We start from the raw sequence: 24695 nt of genomic DNA on the forward strand, positions 1-24695 counted from the left end.
CACAATTCCAAACTCACCGGAGGTCGAATCTGTTCGCGTGCAAATTTCTAGGTTATTCCACTACACATATTATTTGATTCAGAATAGTTCAGTTATCTATAAACTAAACCGAATGTACACTCTTAGTTTGTATTAATAAAATCAACAAAGATGAATAATACAAAAATAAATAGAAAATTCCAAACAAATATGTCTTGCTTAATATCATAAAAATAATTCAAGCGAATTTGTCACAAAATAAAATTATCAAATTCTATGAGATCAGATAAATTTGTCAAATCCAAATTATGCTGAAAATAATAAAAATAAATAAATTTAAACATTTTTTCAAGTTCTTTCCCAAATGAGAAAAAAATAATGTTTTACGAGTTGAACTTTGAAATAAAACCTTAATCATAGAAATGATATCATTTTCTTTTGGCTCATTTGATTCAAACGCGTCTTACCGAAATATATAACAGTTAGCACTCCAAATTTTTAGACCTAAAAAATAAATCTTGGGAATTAATTCAGGTGTCTTTGTTTTTTATTTCTTTAAAATATTATATTATTATTTTTTAACATTTTTGGGAGAACATGTACCGTTGAGCCGTACAGTTGACAATTGTCTCTTCAAATAAACTTAGGACCATTCTATAGAATCCACGTTTATGACTCCGGCGAATTTTTTTAATCACCTATTTTCTTTTATTATATATGTTATATTTGATCAAAGATCAAACATATTTCCGACCACTTTATTTTCTAATAAAATTAATTTAATAAATAAATTTAATATTAGCGGTAATTTTTTTATTTTCGATAAAATAAATAAATATTCCCAATATTTTTTTTATACTTCTCACAATGGTCACCCTCATGAATTTCTTGTTCTTTTTTTATCTTCTTTTTCTTTTTTTTCATAAAGAATAAAAAAGGACCAAACCCTTTAGTCGAATACAAGTGGACGAATCAGAGTATGAATGTGATTGTTCACAAAAGACGAATCAGAATATTTTGGTATATTTAAATATCCCACGTAACGTTATTTCTCATCTCTAGTGGATTAAATAAAAGCACTTCATTATTAAAGAAAGATAAATAAAAATATACTTTACAGGGAAAACCCTTTACTAATTTAAACATTAGATATAAACTCAACGCATGTATATCTCGTCCTCATGAGAGAGAAAGAAAACTATTCAGTCTAGTTTAATATAGAGATTTTAATCGTATTATTTCATAATTATTTTATAATTTTGATAGATTATTTTCAGGCTGAGTAAATTTGATGGGCTTGGGCCCCGAATGTGAGTGATGATGGAATCTCTTTAGAATGACGAGTGACAGAGAGCTCAACAATATGTCACAATATGCCACATGAAATTCCTCCAAAAAGAGAATTTAGCGTTCCATTATTAAAAATAAAATATGTTGTGCGATACATTTGGACAGGTGTAAGTTCTTAATATGACGTTGTATTTTCTTTATCTTGTGTTAGCCTTTTTTTTAGGGTGGATCTTTCCATTCCATTTCTTGAATCGAAAAATATTATCTTTTTTCGGTCCAAACTGTCTAAAATTTTCGAACGATATTAATTTTAGAAAAATTAAATTTTTCAAAAAATAGTTGAATTTTTAAAAACTCCGAAAAAATCGATTTTTTTTAAGAAGATATATTTTTTTAATAAAAAACTAGAACTGAAGCCGATCCGGAACCGAAGCCGAACTGAACCAAATATAGTATAATAATCGACTGGTATCTATTTTTATAAAATCGAACGATCTGAACTGAACTATTTTCAATCCGAATCCAAATCGAATACATCCACCCTATTTTTCTTCTTTCATTACGGTTTTTTTAAATAATATTATATTTACTTTAATTCTCTACATAAGAAGAATGAAAACATATGAAAAAAGAAAACAAGTAATAAAATACAAGATTTAAAACAAATAAACTATATCTAAATGAAATCAAATGAAAATTATAATAAATATAATCAAAATTTTAAAAATGAACTTTTAAAAATTGCAATATAAATATAAGAATTTTAAAATATTGTCATTTGGTTATGAGTGTTTGTAAAGTTTATATAGATTTATATAAATATTTATAAAGTTTATAGATTTTTTTAAACCTTTTAAAATTCGTGTATGTATAGGGTAATTTTTTTTAAAGTTTACTTTTTAAAACTATTATATGTAAATACAAATACAAAATAAACTCAAATAAGTAAAATTATTTGAGAGTATTGTTTTTTCATCAAAATAGATCAAAAGTGCAAACCTATTTGAAAAACTAGTCTAACGGTTTTAAATTTAATTCACAAACTGAAGAAAAAAATAATTTTTTTAACTTTTAATGTTATAAATTGGCAAAAACCTATAGAATTTCTTTTTTATAATTGGACATAATGTGGCAATTTTTTTTACTTTTAGTAATATTACAATATAATGATTGTTGGAATTTTGATATAATAAAATAAAAGAAAAAACCCCTTAAAATTTTCAAATTTGTCATACGGTGTAAAACTAATTCATGAACTTACAAGTGTTCTTATTTATTCCCAAACTTGAAAAATTAGACATGATAATTTCTAAACTTAAAAGTGTCATAATCATCTTAATAATTTTACCAAAAATAATATGTTAAAAATCCTACGCGAATGTCAAATTTTTATATCATGTAAGTAGAACTGGATTTAATAAACATAGTTTAATAAAAACCGGTTCATAATAGTGAAAATTTCGGTGCACCGAAAGATTTGGGATAACAATGAAGATTAGAATAATTAACATCATTGTCGGTTCTCGAGTTCTAGTTCCAGATCGACGGCGTCTCCGTCGAAACAGAAGCGTTTAGCATCGAAGTAACTGTCATCGGAGGTATAGATCTCTTTCATCCCAGATTTTTCGGTAGGAACGACGTCGTTCAAGAAAGAAATGTGGTGACCAAAAATACCATCGATGAATCTGGAAGTACTCTACAAATTATTATTTTTATATATCTATTAAACCTGATTCTATATACTTGACATTAAAATTTGATGTATCTTGACAATCATACGTTATGTAGGATTGTTTAACACATTATTTTGGTCAAATTTATGGTAAAGACAATTATAACATTTTTAAGTAAGTTTAGAAATTATTATGTCCAATTTTTAAGTTTGAGAATAAATAGGCATTCAAATTTCGGAATTAGTTTTCTATCATATTATAAGTTTGAAAATTTTTAGGAGTTTTTTTCTAAACGGTGAAATTATGTTATATTATTTTTATTCGTGATAGTATATATATATATATAATAAATTTTGCGGCCCGTTATATGGAAGTTTGTAAAACCGTTCCAGATTGTGTACACGTGGAAGTATAATAAAGTTTAAGCAATTCCCAGATTATAAATTTGATCAGTATTATTATTAATATTATTATTGTTGTTGTTATTACTATTTTATTTAATATTATGCCTTTATTCAAAAGGTTGATCATGATATATCTCCATTATTAAAGAAACAGCATAATCCAAAAGTGGAATCAAAGGCCCTTATGTGGATAAAAGAATTATCCCAAAGATTTGATCCCATCCCAATTTTCTTCAATTTTTGACTTTAAATCCAGATATTAGAATAATTTGGATGGAATTCCGATAATGAAATAATATTAATATATATATATTTCTAGACTAGTCAACATCTTAATTTTGGTTTCATCACAATAAATGATTATAAATAGGAAAAATGACATTTTCTTATACGGATTGTTTAAAATGTGATTTTTTCATACGCAAACTTTTAATTTGACAAAAACCTACACCAAATTATCAAATGTGCCAAATTGATAAACGAATTACCCAATTTAACTGCAATTTCCTACACAATCCGAAAACGGTGTTAAATATCCGTTAACCGATAACATGGCGTGCCACGTGGCGTCTGACATGGCATGCCACATGAGAAATTTTGCCATGTCAGCATGCCACATCAAATTTTTAAAAAAATACAAAAAAATCCGAAAAATTAAAAAAAAAATAAAAAACAGATTTAAAAAAACAAAACAGAAAATCCAAAAAAAAAACTGAAAAAAAATAAAATAAAAAAATAAAAATAAAAAGTAAAAAAATACACATATATATTCATATCTATATACAAATACAAATATAAACATACATACTCCTATATATATATATATACTTATATATTTTTTATTATGTATATATATATACCTAGGAATATTTATGTTTATATTTGTATTTGTATGTGGATATATATATATATATATATAGATTATTTTGTATGTATGTATGTACATATATATATGCATATGTATATATATACATACATATATACGTGTATATGTATTATATATATATTATTTTGTATGTATATACATATATATATGCATATGTATATATATATACATATATATGTATATATATATGTGTATATATATAAATATACTTATATGTATGTATGTATATATATTGGTATAAATGCATGTGTATATGTGTATATTTTTTATTTGATATATATAGACATATATATACATAGGAGTATTTATGTTATATATGTATGTGTATATATATAAATATACTTGTATGTATATATATATTGGTATAAATACATGTATATATGTGTATATTTTTTATTTGATATATATAGACATATATATACATTGGAGTATTTATGTTTATATTTGTATTTGTATGTGGATATGAATATATATGTATATATATGTATTTTTTATTTTGTATGTATGTATATATATGTATATGTATATATACATATATATATACGTATATATATATTTATATATGTGTATATGTATATATATAAATATATTTGTTTGTATGTATATGTATATATATTTGTATAGATGTTAGTATATATATACATGTATATGTTTTATTTTGTATATATAGAGATATATTTTTATATAGGAGTATATATATTTATATTTGTATTTGTATATAGAAATGAATATATATGTAGGAGTATATATATATATTTTAAATAGGAATATATAGATTTTTATATAGGAGCATATATATATATATATATTTTCAGTTTTTTTCAGATGTTTTCCGATTTTTTTTTAAAATCTGATGTGGTATTCTGACATGGCAAAATTTTCCATGTGGCATGCCATGTCAGACGCCACGTGGCGTGCCATGTCATCAGTTAACGATTTTTATATAGGAGCATATATATATTTTTTTTCAAATTTTTTCAAATTTTTTCAGATTTTTAAAAAAATCTGATGTGGTATGGTGACATGACAAAATTTTCCATGTGGCATGCCATGTCAGACGCCACGTGGCGTGCCATGTCATCAGTTAACGGACATTTAACACCCAATTCGGATTGTGTAGGAAATTGCAGTTAAATTGGGTAGTTCGTGTATCAATTTGGCACATTTGATAATTTGGTGTAGTTTTTTGTCAAATTAAAAGTTCGTTTAGAAAAAAGTCACATTTTAAACCGTTCGTGTAGAAAAATGTCATTTTCCCATATATTTATAAAAATTGATGAATTATGATAAAATATATGAGAAAATGAGATAATAAGAGATAAATAATAATAAATTTAATTTTTTTGAATTAATATGAAACATATGAAATTATTTAATCTAAAATAATTATATTTTATAAAAATATTATATAAATATAACGAAAAAGTCACATTTTAAATAGTACGTGTAGGAAAATGTCATTTTCCCTTATAAATATGATTAAGTTCAAATTCAAATCCAAATAAAATAAGAGGTGCGCTTTTTTTTTCATAATCACAGTATTCAACGGTATTATTTTGAGATGAAAGAAAACGCAAATTACAAAAAAAAAAATTAGGATAAACTATAAAAATTCCTAAATTTGTAAAAGGGTGAAAAACAACTTACTAAATTTTTTGTCAAGACTAAATTATTTCTAAAATTGTAAATATGCCATTATAATTTCGAAGTTGTCAGAAAAAACCTGATAGTATTTATTCAAAAATCAATTTGAGAATTTAATAACAGATATTATAAATTTGAAAATTCTAAGGATAAATTTTATAAATTTAAAAATAATTTTGTTAGACCAAAAGTTCACTAATTTTTTATTTTACCTGAATCCAAAATGGGTCTAAAATGGGCTTGGAGAATTTGGGTTTAACTAACACACCAAATAGATAAATTCATTGACCGGCCCATGTAAGATATGACAAAAGTTAATTAAAATATTTTTAGCTGTACTATTAATATAAAGCAGAAGAATCTGTAGATCTATTTATAAACAAACTGTACCACATTACATGGACAACCTCCTACATCAATAGGTTTTCGAAACATTACTATATTATATATACATTTATATTTTTATTTAGTTAGTTGTTTTATCAATCAAACTCAAAACTATAATTCAAACTTTCGTTTTATGTTATTTTTGCAAATTATTTTCCTTTTCTACTTTATTTTCGAGTTTTCATCTTGGTCTACGTTGATGATATTGTTATGATCGGGAGCTCTTCTTCTCTTGTCACTCGAGTGATAGCCGATATTGCTGCCCGTTTCTCTATCAAAGATATAGGTGACTTATCCTATTTTCTTGGGATTGAAGCTTCACGAATATCGAAAGGACTATTACTCACTCAAATGAAGTATATATCCGATATTCTAGCTTGAGCTCATATGTCCGAGGACAACCAGTCGCCTCTCCAATGGTGTCTACCTCCCAGCTTTCGACCTTGTCTGGCTCTCCCATTGACAACGTCACCGAGTATTGAGGTTTAGTCGGTAACCTTCAGTATCTCTCTTTCACCCGACCGGATATTCAATTCGCTGTGAATAAGTTGTCTCAATTTATGTATACACATATAGATGAGCACTGGCATGCGATTAAACGTGTTCTCCATTATCTTGTTGGAACGAAGGAGTGTGGTATTTTCTTTGGTGCTCATTCGTCACCGGTACTTCATGCATTCTCGGATGTTGACTAGGCCGGAGACCGCACAGATTTCAAATCTATTGGTGCGTATGTTGTGTTTCTTGGTAGTCATCCTATCTCATGGTCTTCCAAAAAACAATCGAGAGTCTCTCGTTCTTCCACCGAGGTAGAATATCGATCAGTTGCGAATACAGCTGTCGAGGTCAAATGGGTGTCGTCTCTTCTGTCTGAACTTGGATCTCCTCCTTTGATAGCACCGGTTGTCTGTTGTGACAACATTGGGGCTCAGCTCAAACCCGGTGTTTCACTCACGTATGAAACATATTACCCTTGATTATTTCTTTGTTCGAGGCCTTGTTGAATCCGACGATCTTCGTGTTTCTCATGTCTCCTCTTCAGATCAACTTGCAGATACTCTTACTAAGTCTTTACCAAATATCACCTTTCACGATTTTTTTGTCAAGATTGGTCTCATCTCCGGTGTTCCATTTTGAGGGAGATGTATAGAGATATAAGATATGTAAATATTAATTATCATAGCTAATCCTAATACACTTATATAAATACTCTTGTTATTATTAATGAGAATCATCAAGTGCATTATCTTCTATTAGTTCAGTTAAACATTTTGACCTGTGGGTTGATTAGTCCATGCTAAATCATTAAAAGTGGATCCTCAAAGTCAACTAAATGGATCAAACAACTGTGTATGGTAAATTAAAAGAAAAATATTTATCCAAATTATAGATTTATCATCGAATAAAAAAATAATCCAATGTGTAAACTTATTATTAAGTTAAATCCCTTAAAACTGGTTTAAAACTTGATCGTTTATTTTCTCAAATAGTTTACATGCCATAGCAAAACTGAATCAAATTTCATCTAAAATTCTATTGAACATAATTTTATTTAATTTATATTTATTATATTTGAGTTACACAGAAATAAATCAGTTTTAAAAAACATTTTTATAAATAAAAACTAGGTGAAAATAAATAGAAGATAATCAAATCTAAATTGATATAAAAATTGAAGAGATTAATTTTTTCATATCCAAAGAAATCAGAAAATTGGAATCTCACAAAGAAGAACGATTTTCCTTTAATTTATATTTAATTTGCAATGACAAAGGTTGTATTAAGCTTGTAAACAAAAATGCAATATCGTATTAAATAATTTATTAAGTTCATAATCCCTAGCAATAATCTCGCCACGTGTCCCACGAGGCCACATTCGCATTGGCGCACAAACGCGTAGCCTTTTTTTTTTTCTCTCTGTAAAATAAAATGTCGCTTACGCATTCTCATAGATCTCGGCGGCGGCGGAATCCAAATCGAACTTGAAGTCGGCGGTTTCGAAATTCTTAGTCGGAGTCTGACATTTCTCCGATTTTGAGGTCGGGGAAGAACTTTGATTGTCGCCTTTCGTTGAATTTCGGGCGAATCGGTACTGTTTTTTGCTTGTTGATCTCTGAATTGTTGTTTGGTATTCTGGATGTTCAATTTGGTAATGTGAGGTGTGAATCGATCGAGTTGAATGGCTTCGATCCGGCGAACTCTCTCGCCGGCGTATCACGACCGTCCGTACCAGAATGGTGCGGCTCCGTTCTCGCCTCTCTCTGTCTCATCGCCGTCTCACAAGAGCTTTACCAATGGCGGCGGTAACAGTAGCAGTAACAGTAGTAATAGCAAACACAGCTCTTCTCATTTGCTCTCGTTTCTCACCAGATTGACCGGAGCGGTTTTCGTCCCCAAGAGTTCGCGCAGAAGCGCATGGCGGCGTCCGTTTTATCGTTGTATTGTGTTCTTCCTTCTAGGGTTTCTGTTGGGTATGACGCCGTTCGGCGAAGTGAACGACGTTCGCGTCACCGATCGGCTCTCGTTCGAGATCAAACCGCCGTACGATGACGCCCGTTCGGGTGGTGCGAACGGGAGACGTGAAGATTTGGCCATAGATGCTGTGAGTTTTGCCGTGGAGATGAACATGAGGGAGAAGGTCTCGGGGAAGTTCGATTTTGTGCCGAGAAAGCAAATAATTGTGGTGACTCCGACGTACAACCGGGCCATTCAGGCATATTACTTGAACAGAATGGCTCAGACGCTGAGACTGGTGCCGCCTCCATTGCTATGGATAGTTGTGGAGGCCAATGCTGCGTCCTTCGAAACTGCAGAGATACTGAGGAAGACGGGTGTTTTGCATAGACACTTGGTTTGCAAGAAGAACATGACCAATATTAAGGACAGAGGGGTTCATCAGAGAAATACTGCCTTGGAGCACATCGAATTGCACAGACTGGATGGAATTGTCTACTTTGCTGATGATGATAACATATACTCACTTGAGTTGTTTGAAAGCTTGAGACAAATCAGGTATCTAATCAGATTTTCTTGATTATGCCCGCCTGTGATTTATGATTTGGGGTGAGTTGTTTCTTTCTGGTTACCTGGTTATAGGTGTGAAATATGCTTATCTGATTGTTGTTTCGGTTTTACATAGAGCCTGAACCTCAATTTTGACTCAAACTCTGTCCTGGTGCTTCTAGTGTTGTTTGGATCTCGTTTTGTTATTGTTTTTCATAAGGCAAAATTTTGTCATCATAAAGCTGGTAATAACTGCTCTACCCACCTTGTGAATGCATTTGATTGGTCTTGATTGGTGATGTGGAAACTAATAGAGTCTTTGAAGTTTATAGTGCAAAGTCTATGTTTTTGGCCTGTTCATCTCCCATCTGTTTCTTTGAATGTCTTCGACATTTGCTGCTTCCTCTTCTATGTGTTTGTTTTATCTTGTCTGTTTCTCTGAATCTCCCTTGTCTCTATGTTATATTGCTCTCTCATGCATTTGCATATGTTTTTTCTTTCAGTTTTGTTTCCTACAGTGGAATTATTTGAAGGCCCGACATTCATATTTTATTACACTCGTGTGTATTAATCCAGTTTATTGATTTGCTTTTTACCCTGTCTTATAGCCGATTTGGTACTTGGCCCGTTGCTATGCTTGCGCCAAGCAAAAATAAGGCCATCCTCGAGGGTCCAGTATGCAATGGAAGTCAAGTAATTGGATGGCACACAAATGAGAAGAGTAAAAGACTACGGAGATTCCATGTAGATATGTCCGGGTTTGCTTTCAACAGCACAATACTCTGGGACCCAAAAAGATGGCGACGGCCCTTTTCGAACCCTATCCGTCAGTTAGACAGTGTTAAGGAGGGCTTTCAAGTATGTTTTGAGCTTTCTGTCCTTTTCTTGCGTATCCCTAAACACGAGACTGAAGTGTTGGTTCTGTGTCTTGACATTGTTTGTCTTTTTCGAGCAGGAAACAACGTTTATAGAGCAAGTGGTGGAAGACGAAAGTCAGATGGAAGGAGTTCCGTCCGATTGCTCGAAGATACTAAACTGGCATCTCCACTTGGATGCTCGGAATGTTCCTTATCCACAAGGTTGGGTAATCCCGAAAAACCTTGAAGCTGTCTTCTCTGTGAAGTAACGTTTTGAAAAACGCCTTTTGACGGGTAAGACACTACAGATCCCTCTGAATTTTACCAGAAATTCCACGGGAAACATGGAACGAACTCTTGACTTCATGTTTTTACAGGTGCGTACCCAGCCATATATATCTTCATGGTGTGACAAAAAAAAAGCATCAATCAACTGCATATAACAACAAACAAACTCTTTGCTTGCTGATGAACTTATCAAGGGATCATATATGAGAGGTGTGATTACCCCTTCGAAAATCTCTCTCGTTGAAGTACAACTGTTCATCTTTGATCTCTCTTTGCCTTTCGTTTTGGGTTCACGGGTGTGGAGGGAGGCCTAAAGATAGAGGGTGAAGAGAGGAAACAGAACACAAGTTTTGGTTTTGGTTGGATCCATTGATTTTGTTCCAAAGAAAATGTCAGTTGGATTTGATTTAAGTCCCAATAGTAACAGTGTTGCTTGCTTTCATCATCTGGAGGTGTGTTTTAGTTTCAGATTTAGTTTTTGTCGGTTCAAAGAAAAAAACTATAATCATTTGTCCTTATATTGGACCGATTCGTTCGGTCTTTGTTCCGGAGTTGATCCAAATTGAATACTTATTTATAAAGATACTCATTTTAAAAAAAAATATATATAAATTCACGTTACCGTGAACAAAATGCCCTCAAATATTGAAAAAAAACATAATTGTTACGATTATTAAGCCCTAGGTGCCGTAGCCACCACCAGACTACTCCCAGAAGATCAATCAAACAGTTCGTTCGTTCATACATACCATTTCGGCAGAAAGTTTCATATGATAATACATAATTATATTATATATACACACACAAACACATGAAAGAAAAATTACATCCATCAACAGAACCAATGGAGGTTGGGGCCGGCCCCCGAGCGATCGCTTGATGGCGCCGATTCCGCTCTCGGAGACTGGCATCATGTGTTACGACGACTAGAGTTTCTTCATCTCCCTCACCCAAAAAAACACAAAAAACCGCCTTTTTTTGTGTGATCGGCAATCACTGAAGGGACTATGAACGACGTGGCTTCAAGAAACTCAGGAAAATGATTACGTTAACGTTGCTCCATGAATTGAAGAACTCGCATCCGACGGGTGCAATGGCTGATCGTACAGAGGTTGCAAATCTTGCTCACTTGGCATCCCGAGAACCACGAGAGTTGAACTGATAAAAACAGGCACAGAAAACCTCGCTTACAAACCATGGTGAAACTGTTTTGTTTCTGAAAAATTTTATTCATAAACAATGAATGCATGGTTGATCCTAGGAGATGACCATTTCGCGTTTCAATCAGGTTATTTCAGTTTTAAGAATCCATAACCATTTGTTTTTTTATATTAAATTCAGTTAAGATTTGGTTCGGTTCCGTTTCAGCTTTTATTGATAAAATACTCCTTTTTCAAAGCCATTTTCGGTTATTTTTTTATCCGCTATGTTCGGTATCTTCAGTTTTAGAGAAATAATAATTATTTGGTTTTTAAATCAAATTCGGATCGGTTAAGATTATATATTCGGTTCAGTTACTCGGTTATTAACCAAATTGGCCATCCTAATTGATCAGTTAGGACAAAACATAACACAAGCTCAGAAAGGTTTGTACCTGGGTAAAGAAGCTTTAACAGTTGGCTTGTTCGCGTAAACAGCTAGAGAAGGTTTGAGGTTTGGATATTTGGCCAGTGTATTCTCCAGTTGTGTCGGCGGTAACTGCAAAATAAACAAAGACGGGTTTCTCGTGTTTAACCGAATGATACTATAATTATACTATTTCGCAGGCAAACCCGCAAAAAAAACATTATATGGCTAAGGTGTTTTTGGAGCACCTTTAACAAAACAGGGTAAGAATGTGGCTGTGTCTGAGAGACGCATTTCACGAACCCGACCCATAACTTTGGCAATTTCCAGATCTGCGCTTCAAAGAAGACATGAAAGGGGTACAGAAAAGACGATTACCTGACGATAATCTGATAGCCAAATAGAGATCTTGGATTTGGAAGATTCTTGCGTGTTGTTCTTAAAAACCAGACACTACTCACCTGCTTACTGACCAGCTTGGAGAGGATTTCCATGACAAAATCAACCTGAAACAAAGATTCGAAAACCCTATTTGACTCCGACCCAAACAATACAAACTGTTACACATAAGCTTACATAAATACACAAGCTCCATTATGTCCTTAAAATTGTCCAATCATTTCAAGTATCCCAAAGGACCCTCTTCACTGTTTATGTAAAGAAAACCAATTCTAGATTACATTATTTGTGGTTGTCCTTGTGTCTGAACTTGTAAATCAAACTAGGGGAGCAGAACCCCTTACCAGTTTTGGAAAAGCATCGATTGCCTGAATTACTGTCCTCATGAAGAGTAGCGGAAGAGGAGTTTGATCAACCTGTATCGAAAAATAAAATAAAATCATCGAATGTAGATACTACACTACAGTCGTTGCTCGTTATTTATACGGCGGTGTTGTCAATATTACCATTTGGCTGAGGGCCTTTGCCAAGACTTGCTGTGTGAAAACAGTGCGTTGTTCAAAGCAAGCCGAGCATGCATCTGTTATCTGATAAACCAAGAACATAGTTCAACAAACCAGAAAGAATTAACAAAAGCTCCAACAGATATGCAGATTTTTACTAAATGATCAATGGACAACCACTCAAATTGAGTCAACGCATGGATAATAAACTTAAATATAATAGAGGTGGATGTTTCGCATTAATCAGATTCATTAGACTAGGAAGGGGCCAGGAGAACAATTGATCATTTCAGAAATTGTAGGGTAGACGTTATAAAGAAGACATCAGGTAGAAGATGGCACTGAAAGAGAGCAAATTTAAAACATGGAACGCAGTCTAGTACCAGAATAGATCTAAAGCAACCAAGAGCAGAGCAAAGACTCCTTCCAAAAGTAATTTCAACCAGGATGAAACACTAGCAGATACCTTCTTGAGTGGGGGACCATCCTTTTCAGGAACAATGCCATGAATAGCAATCAGTACTTCTGCAGGCGTTAGGGCTGGACCCGTGTGAGCAGAACCCTGCGATGAATAGAAAAAAGGGGGCTCTCACAAGATCATGACATTCCAAGAAGAAAGCACTCAATCCATAAGAATAAGCACACTACCTATCAGCCAAATATCACCCAACGAATTTTAAACAAGAAACAAAAAGCAACACAGGATGAAACTGTCCATATGAAGCATTGTTCCAGTGTATCCAAAATGCTTATCCCCTGTGCTCTGTACTAAACCTGAATGTTCTTTATTAATCTAAAACGCAGAACAAGTTATTCATATTTAAAAAACACGATTGAACTCTATTGTCACCAGACTTGTCTACACTTGGAAGCTGTCACATGGAAATGACAGATGCATATGCTCAACTAAGTACATACAAAGTGGATGTACACCAGACACCAATCTCATTGCATGACAGACAACACCAATGAGCATATCCAGGAACAACCACCAAAATTAGATGAACGAAGACCATTTACACATACCTGCAATATGTGAGCAAGTGCCATTTGGAACTTATCCAGTGGCAGATTAACGAGCCGAGGAAAGATAGGCAAAACCTGATACAGTGAAAAACAATTACCATGGCCCAGTAAGCGATTGGTGATCAATTGAAAATAACTTTGGAATTCCGCATCAACCAATTACATAGTTTTCCAAAACATTTCATGGTTAAAGGTGATGTCTTAACAGTATGACTTGTATCTTAAATACATGTTTTCAATTTATTGTGATAATTGCCTTCTCTGATCAGCATGTTCAGTGAATGTAATTTTAATTGTCCTTTCCTTGATTGATTTCTTCCCTACTCTACAGTTTTTATTCATTTCAACGCATTCAGACAGGAAACTATAAAGGCGAAAAGGAAAAAAATGCTACACGCAATTCTGAATCCTCTCTACAGGAGAAATCAAATGAGAATGAAGAGAATAATTCATGAATATATTAGGTAGAAGAAAGTAAAATTAGAAATGAACCTCATCTTTCGAGAGCGAAGACAACAATGGAATAAGAATGGAAACGTCCTGCACAGAACAAATTTAATATAAGGCAATGAAAACTCAGTTTCCATTTTTATCATTACATATAATAAGAAATTGAGTACAAATCTTTCCGTAACAAGTCAAACCTTTAGTTTAGTTTCATATAGATGCTTTACAGTAGCAATCAAATCTGGCGGGGGCAATGTTTCTTGTGTCAATACTTGCAGTACCTAGAAATCAAAGAATAATTTAGCGCAATTAAAAAATAATTGGGAAACATTTTGAGGATAAAGAGAAATACAACAAGAATATGTAGGAGCATACCAATGTCAACAAATTTTCACTTCCTGCAGGAGGATCAGATACTATTTGGAGCAGCTCAGAATAAGATGAACCCAGTGCCCGTATCAGAATAGGAATATGTCGGTGAAACGCCTGAACAAATCCAGAAAATCACTAAAAATCAATTTGGTGTTTGTGGGCAACATTTTTTTCCCAGTAAAACTTACCAAGAGAAAAGTTTAAAGAACAGACTGACTTAATAGACCAAAGAAATTTTAAAATGTCCAACATACATTGTATTACTGTGCCATGCGGGCTGCAACCTGGTGAAAGGGGGAGTTGACTCACCTGTTTTACTGGTTTTGGAGCTCGTCCATAAACTTCAAAGACGAGGTGAAGGAGACTAGGTTTCTGGACAAAGTTATTATCTTTGTTAGCTCAGTGAGAATATGTAGAGTGAGAGAATACTGTGAATTTAGAAGCACTTCAAAAAATTCTCACTGACCTTTTTACATAAAGCAAAAAACAAAGAAGTTAGTCTCTGAGCTTCAGGAAATGACATAGCAGAAACATCAAGAGAAGGTTGTGAATCCTTTTGAGAGCCAACATCAGATGTTCCAGAGCTTATAACCTGAGAGGTACTCGTGGATGTTCTCTGGTTTTCAACCTGGAAAAAGATTTTGTAAAAGAAGCAGCCCTTAAGAAGTCAATTCCATAAAAGGAAGAAAGCCTTTGCGATCAATTAGCCAGAGTGCCCATGTGAAAATTTAGAGGGCCACAAAAACAAGTTTAAAATAAAACAAAAAGACATTGAACAGATGAAGAAAAGTAGCAAGCGAAATCCTTTAACACACAGATCATTGAAAAATTGGTGTCCTTCTAGAGGTAGCATTCTTCAGCTTTGGAATTCTTCTGCCTTTGCAAGTCTGATTCTTATTATCCAACCAGACTATATTATATGCTATTACCTCTGTTTCAACTCTCTGTGGAACAACTCCAGCTTGTGAGAAATCTGTCTCAGAATTTACAGCAGTAAGCAACATATCTGTTGCAAATTGCTCAATATGTTGCGATACATATGTCAAGTGATAGAGTTTGTTTGTGACCTGTGCATACAAATCAGACAGAGACATAAGAGAACACCATATCAACAGTATTGAAAACCATAAATCTGATCTTCAATAGAGATACTCACAAGTCGGATAGCTTTTGCTCGTATGTCATCTTCAGAATGAACAGAGGACTGCCATCACAAGTTTATAACATCCATGAGAAAAACGGACAGGTGAGAAAAAACCATAAAAACACGAAGTTACAAAACGAAAAACATAAACATTAAACAGAATGTTTTGAGCACATCATGCTCTGAAAACTAGAAATTATAAGTCCAGTTCTTTCAAGTATATAAACCGCACAGAAATCTGTTTCATTTGATCAAACGCCTACTGCAGCCAGATGACAAAGTGTTAATGCAACCTAACTTTCATATTTTCTCTTGCAGACATCTAATATTCAAATTCAAATTCTCAACATTTAGTCTGTCTAATTGTTAGTTTGAGCACCTGTCTTGATGCCAAGCAGTAACTTATGACAGGCCACAGGTAATCTAGTACATGAGAATGCACAGTCAATTGAACCAGCCAAACAATCCCCACAGCGGACAGCCTAACTTGGCCAAGTTCTAGCAATGGGTTAACGTGTTTAGAATCTTTAGATGCTTTGAATTAATAGTCAATAGGAGGCATCCAGAGAGTATCTCTATTGGCAAAATTTAGACAAACAAGTATGACAAATGAGCAATCTAGCTACTCTTTATGCTGTTGCTACCCAAACATTCCTCCATCATCTAGTCAAGAAATATAATAAGATGGAAATCATAATTAGATTCTCACCTTCAAAGCTATAGCTAAGCATGCTTGTCGTTCATTTGGACGCCCTATAACTAAACTCCATACAGCACCAAGCCCTTGGGTGACACGCTCACTATCACGGACTTCTCTTCCATTTGGGTCAAGATCAGAGGAAGAGCAGAGATCATCCAATAGCTTTATGGCTGAATCAGGTAAATGGGGAGCTTCTCCAAAAAGTCTGCTGAAAGACTTGTCTGAAGCAGGGAGAACATCCAACAACGACCGTGCCTATAATTTTAAGTATCTTAGTAAGCAAGATTTCAGACACAAAAAATTTGGAACACAGATTGGAAAGATGCTTACCACAGCTATGAGAAAAGTTTCATAAACAGTAGAACAGGTAGGGGATTCATCTGTGTCCAGCATTGCTGTAGAATGCAGATGGTACAGAACATGTAACACAAGTTCGTGCCCCTGCAGAAAAAAAAGAAGGCAAAAGATCAAGGATTTGGCAAATCTAGACACAAGTATAGATTCTCCACCTCACAAAAAGAAGGGAAAATATGTAAATGCAGACACGTGTGCAAAAAATTTAACATTTCAACAGTGATAGGCTAGCATTTTCACAAGGCTAAAGTATTTATGCCAGCATAGACCAACTCTCCACATAAGGGGGAACCACTTAGCAGTAATGCAATACCATATGTTCTCGATAATCCACAAGAATGTGCTCTCTGAGCACTGCTGCAACATCGTCACCAGCATCAATCTGAATACAGAAAATAACGACCGAATTTAAGAATACATGTAATAGAAGAAACCAAGGAACAGCTCGAGATAAGGATCATGTGGTGTAAACTCAAAAGATGAAACAATGCCACCAGTCTCTAAAAATTGACAAGAAGGCCACCACAACACAAGCACCAGATGAGACGTTCACCTTTGCAATCAACCGCGCAAGCAACGCCATTCGAATCTTGTTAGAGTCCAGCCCAGACACGTGCCTATGTGATCTAATTATACGTTCAATAGCCAACTTCCCTATAGTTCTGCATTGCTCTATGGTTAGCTCAACATATGATGGAACAGATGGCAATTCTCGGTAGGTGTCCTCCGAGGCAGTTATGTTTGATGTGGAAGGAGAGTGCTGATCAAACTCTAATGGAGATGCCGAATCCAAATCGTACTTTGCTTCAGCACCTGAACACTCTGTTTCCCTGATATCATCATCAACCCGGCAAGGAGAAAGTTGAATATCAGAAGATGCTTTGTCCTTACGGAAACCTACACCATCTTTGGGAGCAGCCAAGTCATCCTCACTGCCATCAAGCTGATTGATTCCGGGGACTTCCGGACTCTCCATAAGTTTATTATCACTTCGAACACCTGTCATTCTGTGTGCTGGACCTCTTGCATCTTCTGTCAAAATGGGAGCCAAGAGGGACTTATTTGGTAAGGCAGAGACATCAATCTCCGGTGAAACTGAGTCTTTTCCCTCAGAAACAGGTAGTGATGCTTGTATGACCAATGCATTTGCACGCCTTGGATCCAGGCGGCGAGGATCCTGCAACAGTTTGTGTAACTATTCCGGAGAAAGAACATATAGCATACAAACAAACAACAAGTGCAAGAATTTTGTTACCCTTCTTGGATCACGTCTAGATTCTACAACCATATTATTCGAGCTAGGCACCTCAGTCGATGATGATCCTCCAGCAACATGTGAAGGTAAAGGAAGTTGTGTTTGCAAAGCTGGAGAAGGCATGGAATTTTTAAGAGAAGGGGATGATGAAATCTCAGCTGGATTACCCAGTGAACCAGTAGACTGATTTTGAGGTACATTTGAAAGCTTTGTCAATGGAGCGGGATTCTTAGGCAAGTGCTTCATGTTGGTTATTACAATGTCCGCAAGCATATCTGGATGGAGCTTAGAAATGAGAATTTCAAGTGATTCAGCTCCTCTGTCTCCTTCCGCAAGCAAAGCACCAATCATTGCAACCATTTGTTCAACTGGAGTCAAATCACCATCCGAATTACGACCACCAGAGGAAATGCCATTGACAGCCACAGAGTCCAGAGGAGAATCACTAGATAGAACTTGCGGAATTGAATGCCTGCTAGGATTGTAGCATACACGCTTGGAAGCAACCTCTCCGTTAGGTGCATCCTCATCATCCTGAGGCATTATTCGTTTCATTGACAGATCCCAAGAAAGATTTTGATGATTCATCACCTGGTTAGTCTGGAAATTAGGTTCAATATGAGATTTAGTGAACAATGGGAGAGATAATGAACATAATTGACTTAGCACTACAGCAGACCTGGAAAGAAGAAGGGCATTTTACCTTGCCTGACCAATTTTCCCGTGCAGCACGTTCATTATTTCTAATCATTTTATCAGCTTGACGGATTGCTTGTTCAGCAGCATCCGCAGCATTCATCGCACATAAAGCTCTTAGGAGCTTGTCCCTCGACTGCAAGTACAAATGAAAACAAATCATCAGTAACCAGACAGTGTAAAAAAGGAAAGATCGCATGATACTCGTCATCTTGTATCTAAAGGAGCAAAGATACATATGGTACGTTGTTTGATAATATTAAAAACGATATTCAGCAAAAACATACTGGAATTTGATAGTGATTGACGAATGACCATATAAAAGCATTTCAAAAGGAAAAAACACAACAAAGTATATAAACTCTACCTCTACAGTGGGTGAAATAGTACATCTAAGAAATCCCAGAAAGGCAGTTCTAATTGAATACTGGACGCTTGCAGCATGGCATCCCTTCGTAGCTTCAAGATTTGGGTGGAAATCCAGCAACGCAGAAAGAACAGTATTGTAATGTACAGGCCTCTTCTTTGCTACTGCTGCAAGACTGTCAAACACAGATTACAGTCAGACAATAAACAGAAATTCAGGTGTTTCTTCTGCGGAGCCCAAAGTCTAAATGTAGCGATTTTGCAACCTAGAAAACATAAAACAGGAAACATCGAATCATCCAAAAAAACACACACAGTTGAAACATTTTAATAATACAACATAACACAGAAAAGGATAGAATGTTTTAACTAAGTTCAACCCACATACACAAAAGGATAGAATGTTTAAACATAGCAGAACAAACAATTTGATGAAAATATCAAAGAGAAGAAACGATGAACTATAACAAACAACAATTCAGCAGAAAAACATTTCATCTTATCAAAATGTCATCATCAACATCATCATCAACATGTCGGCAGCAAAACATTCTCAGCAAAGCTAGCAGATGTTTAAGATACTCCACCAAAAGTAGAACTGATATTCCTGTAAAACATTTGAGGCGGGGGTTCCCATATAACAAACCTGCAAATGATTACTCTTTATACAGGCAAGGCATCTAAGGTGGTTCGACCTATAACTAACAGTTGACCACAAAACCAAACCAAACACATAACCATTATGAACACATGAAATGAAGGACAATACTAAATGTTCACCTTGGAATCCCTTTGATGCATCACATACTCTCTCTCTCTCTATCTATCTATCTATCTATCTATCTATATATATAGATACATATATATATATATATATATATATCATTGAGCAAGATAAGTTGTACATATATATGTCATTGAGTAAGATAACTTGTACTTGCACTGCAGAAAACATGTCTCAGAGGCAGACATATTCTTCAGAGAACCAAATTAATGCTCAAAACTTCCACCCACCCAACTTGTTCGAAACAAGGGAAGTATCAATGGGCCTTACAAGAAAAAGCCATTCCGAGATTTCGACAACTTCCATAAATTTCATGAAAAATTGAACTTAATGATTAAAAGCTGCATTAGCTATCCCCAAGATAGGAAAGGCCAGGATCATTTACCCCAAGAACTTAAATAGCTTATGCTGCATGAGAAACAAAACAGTCTGATGGATATAGGGGGAAAAACCTAATCCTCGTGGCAGTATCCAATTATCAGAGCAAGGACCATTTTGCAAACAAACCATGCTTGGACTACCCTATCAATCAATAACTAAAGTAACACAAGGAAGTTCTCAAACTCTACAGCTCTAGACAATCTTTCAAACACTTTATCTGAGATATTGTAAAATCAGATCTTTCCATGTGAAATATAGTATAATGACATATCAGATGGCCTACAAGAACAAGAATACAATGAAAATGTATCGAGCCTGACTCAGTAGAAACATAAAAGGGAACAATCCAACAACTACTCTCAGCACATATAAGGTTTCTTGGAAGTTCTTTATGATCATCCATTGTATCTGCTAAACTAATTACAACAGTTTTCAAGCTTTTGTCTAACTTATGAAATTAATGTTCTCTATCCAGATATTTCCCACAATCAAACTTAAAGTTGCTCTCAGAGAGATTCTACACCTCTTGCTTCTGAACCATCAAAGATATGACACCTACTTGACATGATAGCCTAGAATAAGTTCACCATGAGAAAAACATAATTTCAGCCAGTATCTTACGAAACCGCAATCATCATGTCAGTCATTATCAACCATGCCAACATATCCTGCTACTTGCCTGTAAGCGAAATAAACATTCATCAAAAACAGTAGGGATATCTATCATACAAGAAAATTATGCCAATCTCCAGCAGAAAGAGAATTATTATTGCCCAAAAGATATTCAATTATGCATTAACTGTTATAGTGTAATGTATACATTTAATAGCCCAAACATAACAGCTGCCAATACGTACAGCCAGTGCAAATATCCAGATAAAAGATTTCTCCGGTAGGATTTCACGTTACTTGACAACCACATTTCTCACTATGAGAGTTGACAGCTGTGTCCATTGTTTGGTGTTCCTATCACTTGGAAATGAAGCTCCATAGCATCCCAAACAAGGCCAGCAGTGAATAGCCTTGTAACTGTCAAAATGTGATCATTGATGCAGCTTCAACCGAGCCATTAATCCCTCAGGATAGTTTTGTTCGGTTTGCTGCAATTCTATCATAGGAGATGAACTGGAACTAAAACCTGTATCCACGATTAAGTTCTCCTTCCAACAGTTTAGTAGACACATAGAGAGGGGAAGTAGCAGTTTATTCTGCCAACATAATTACTTTTAACAAAGCTGTGAGCCTATGTCAATAAAGTAACGATGAATTTGGGACATGACAAAAGTCCAAGCACTCAAACACTACATTATCTCTCCAATAGATCACTTTACGAGGCGATCATAATGTTCTCTGAGAAAAACAAATACTAGTGTTTGCACTACATCACCCAATCAATTTGATCCAATACTGATCCATTTACAATGCAAGGATAGATTATCCTTAATAAAGTAATTAGAATAGAACTTTTTGTATTCCTGAGTCTTTTTACAATTTTAGGAATCACCAATGCAAAGTTAATGGATCAGCCAGCACACTGAAAAACATTGCACAATAAGAAACTAAAACTGCAATTAAAAACGTAACTCCAAGAAAATTCAGACAATAAAAGAATATACAGAAGAGGATAAATGGGATGTAGGCAAAAACATACCAACTAACAACAGTTGTTGTCAATGCACCCGGAAGATGACCAGCTGACTGTAACAAATCTAATAAAACGCCAACTGTCCTATTTGCATCTGACACAAGAATTGATGGATTCAGAATGGGGTGGCCACCAGAAAGCCAGGAAATGTTGAACCTCCGCTGGCCTCCTGTCACAGAATAAGAAAAAGTTGATATGCTACAGTTATTAAGAAAATAAAAAGTAAAAAAGTGTGAAGAAATAAGTTAGAGCAATTCCAAAATCAGAGTACAACCGTATCAAATTAGTAATTGATTTAGAATAAGATACCTTCATTAGAAAGTTTCTCAGAATCAGAAGCTTCAGGAGTAAAAAGTAAAACAAACGTCTCCATAAATTTTAGCGCCAAAACCTTCACTCCCACAGAACCAGGCTACAATAATAGGTACAGAATTACTCATATCAGAAAACCTTTAAGATAACAGAGAAACAAAACATGATTTGTTAAACAAAGGACCTGAAACCAAAAGTTGAAACAGGGAGAATAGAAAGAGACAGCAAGTATACCTCAAATATAATAGCAACGGCAGTTTCTTTGAACTTAACCAGCCACGTCCATAGTTCTCTCGCCCACCGCTCAACATTACCGCGATGAATAAACTGTAAAGATCGTCAATAATATAATGCAGCACCATGTATAAAAGGCCTACTCAATAGCTGTTTTTGCTTCTGTTTTCTAATTTATACACTAGGTCAATCTGTTTGGCTCTATTGAAAAGATACGCTTGCTACTGATTTAGAGCCCTTAATGTGTTATACTTCCCTAAAACATGGAGACAAGAACCAACACGGATCACGGAATTGAATACCCTTTACCCCTACCCCACCAAAATAATCCAAAATGTTCAAATGTACTACCAAATATTATAAGACCATCATATGCAAAACAGATTTTCTAAAAGAACCTGTGGAAAGGATCAAGTCCTCAAGTGACCAAGGTTCAAGCAAATGTATTTATCAATAGGAAAATGTTTCCATGCGTAAGCACCAACACATGCATTATATTGTTAATTGTCAAGAGCTCACATAAATGTGCCAGAAGAAATAGATTGTGTATGCCATCTAAAAGAACAAATGTGCATGCCACATCAAACTTGAGAAAGGGTACAGACCTGCAATGCCATCTCCTCCACCACGCTGCAAAAGAATTTCGTGCCAGAAGAAATAGATTGCTTCGCTACAACGGGATCATTGTCCCTTAACAATGCTAGCAACACACCCACTAGAACATAAGAGTGTTCCATCATCCTCAAACCAACCTTCTCAATAATCCTGCCATCCAAAGGAAAGAATCAACTAATCTTCTACCACAACAGACAGGTAATCACCATTAATAGCTAATTAGGTATTAAGCAAGTTGGTGAAATAACAAAAAAATAGGGTCGTCGACTATGCTCTTGACAGCCATTACGCTTACAGACAATTAGGTTTTAGCATAGGTATCTGGATACAACACACAATTCTGAGGAAGCTTCGAATTTATCCCACAGAGAATGGAAAAGCACACAAAATTAGCGGATATTCTGCTATAATTTTACAACGACGTAACAAGCGGAACACAAGAACAAAGCAAAACTCACTACGAAAGGCGTAGAATTCCACTCACTCGATAAGCGATTTACGGACAAGAGGTTCACGCGACGACTGGAGCTCCGCAAGATAAGGGAAAAGCTCGGCGGAAAGAGACGGGTCCACTAACAACAAAATCTCCTTCACCTGTCGGAGAGAGGAGAGCTTCACCGCCAAATCGCCGTGGTTATTGGCCGCAGCGAGGAGAGAGAGGGCCTGGTCCCTCAAAGCCGAAGCCGCCATTGCTGAATTAGGGATTCCGACAGGCGAAACCGTGTCGGAGAACACACAAGGCTTCGAGGAGTGGGCGAAACTCTGTGTTAGGGTTTTGATGGGTTGAAGACGTCGCTGCAACACAGAAACATCACACGAAATCCAAGCACAGGAATTTGGTTCCTCATTTTTTTTATTTATTTTTTGCTAAATCTCATTAAAATCTCTAAAACAAATGTGGGAAAACTAATTACTAAGGTGACAAATAAATTCTGCAATTTGAAAAAATAAAGTGTTATTTGTCAAAAGGTACCAGATTAGCCCTTGTTTACCGTAAGTAACATTCCCCGGGCTCCTACCACGTGTAATTTTAATGTCGCATCAGCACATTTCAAAACTTACTACGTGGTTTACGACCTATTATTTCAATTTATAAAATAATGGAAAATTTAGTTTCTAAATATTTACCGTGACAAATAATTCATTCGACTTGAAAAAACTATCATTATAAATCTTTAGTTTGGCATATAGAAATAATAATAAATATATATTTTTCAAATTTGATAAGATTTTCACTATACAATATATCTCGTAATATTCTTCAAAATCCAATATATCCCAACATTCCCATTAGATTGAAGCGTAGAAATCATGAAATGTCAAATTTATAGAAAAATGATCAAACACATACCGCTTAAAGATAGAAAATATAATTGGAAAAAATTTAAACAAACGATTACTCTGCAACTTTGGCAATACGCACAAAAGAATCGTTCGATGATAACAAAAAAATGACAATTGTGGTGCCATAAAGGAGTCTCAGAA

General features: G+C 34.7%; 2 protein-coding genes across 3 annotated transcripts; one reads left to right on the forward strand and one right to left on the reverse strand.

Moving 5' to 3' along the window:
* The first annotated feature begins 8183 nt into the window (after positions 1 to 8183).
* Positions 8184 to 10958, forward strand: LOC104825809 (probable beta-1,4-xylosyltransferase IRX9H). 2 transcript variants are annotated; one of them, XM_010558200.2, is made up of 5 exons: positions 8187 to 8352; positions 8634 to 9275; positions 9875 to 10124; positions 10222 to 10417; positions 10501 to 10958. In XM_010558200.2, exons 2-4 carry the CDS (start codon positions 8737 to 8739, stop codon positions 10390 to 10392), a joined length of 960 nt encoding a protein of 319 aa, XP_010556502.1. In that variant the 5' UTR covers positions 8187 to 8352; positions 8634 to 8736; the 3' UTR covers positions 10393 to 10417; positions 10501 to 10958. The 2 variants fall into 2 exon arrangements, with proteins under 2 accessions (XP_010556501.1, XP_010556502.1); XM_010558199.2 differs by having other exon boundaries at positions 8184 to 9275.
* A 98-nt stretch (positions 10959 to 11056) lies between these two features.
* LOC104825811 lies at positions 11057 to 24214 on the reverse strand. Its single transcript, XM_010558203.2, has 28 exons — positions 24203 to 24214; positions 23695 to 24077; positions 23201 to 23360; positions 22596 to 22688; positions 22359 to 22461; positions 22056 to 22218; positions 19241 to 19415; positions 18881 to 19009; positions 18178 to 18777; positions 17476 to 18099; positions 17236 to 17304; positions 16899 to 17009; positions 16578 to 16823; positions 15881 to 15928; positions 15654 to 15791; positions 15191 to 15352; positions 15034 to 15096; positions 14728 to 14838; positions 14550 to 14633; positions 14398 to 14445; positions 13906 to 13980; positions 13346 to 13441; positions 12883 to 12963; positions 12721 to 12792; positions 12439 to 12483; positions 12226 to 12309; positions 12006 to 12109; positions 11057 to 11569 (listed from the first exon to the last, which is right to left on the reverse strand). The coding sequence occupies exons 1-28, from the start codon at positions 24212 to 24214 to the stop codon at positions 11455 to 11457; spliced, it is 4194 nt and encodes a 1397-aa protein (XP_010556505.2). The 3' UTR covers positions 11057 to 11454.
* Positions 24215 to 24695: the final 481 nt, after the last annotated feature.

This window comes from Tarenaya hassleriana, unplaced genomic scaffold, assembly GCF_000463585.1.
Source record: "Tarenaya hassleriana unplaced genomic scaffold, ASM46358v1 Cleome49, whole genome shotgun sequence".
NCBI lineage: Eukaryota > Viridiplantae > Streptophyta > Magnoliopsida > Brassicales > Cleomaceae > Tarenaya > Tarenaya hassleriana.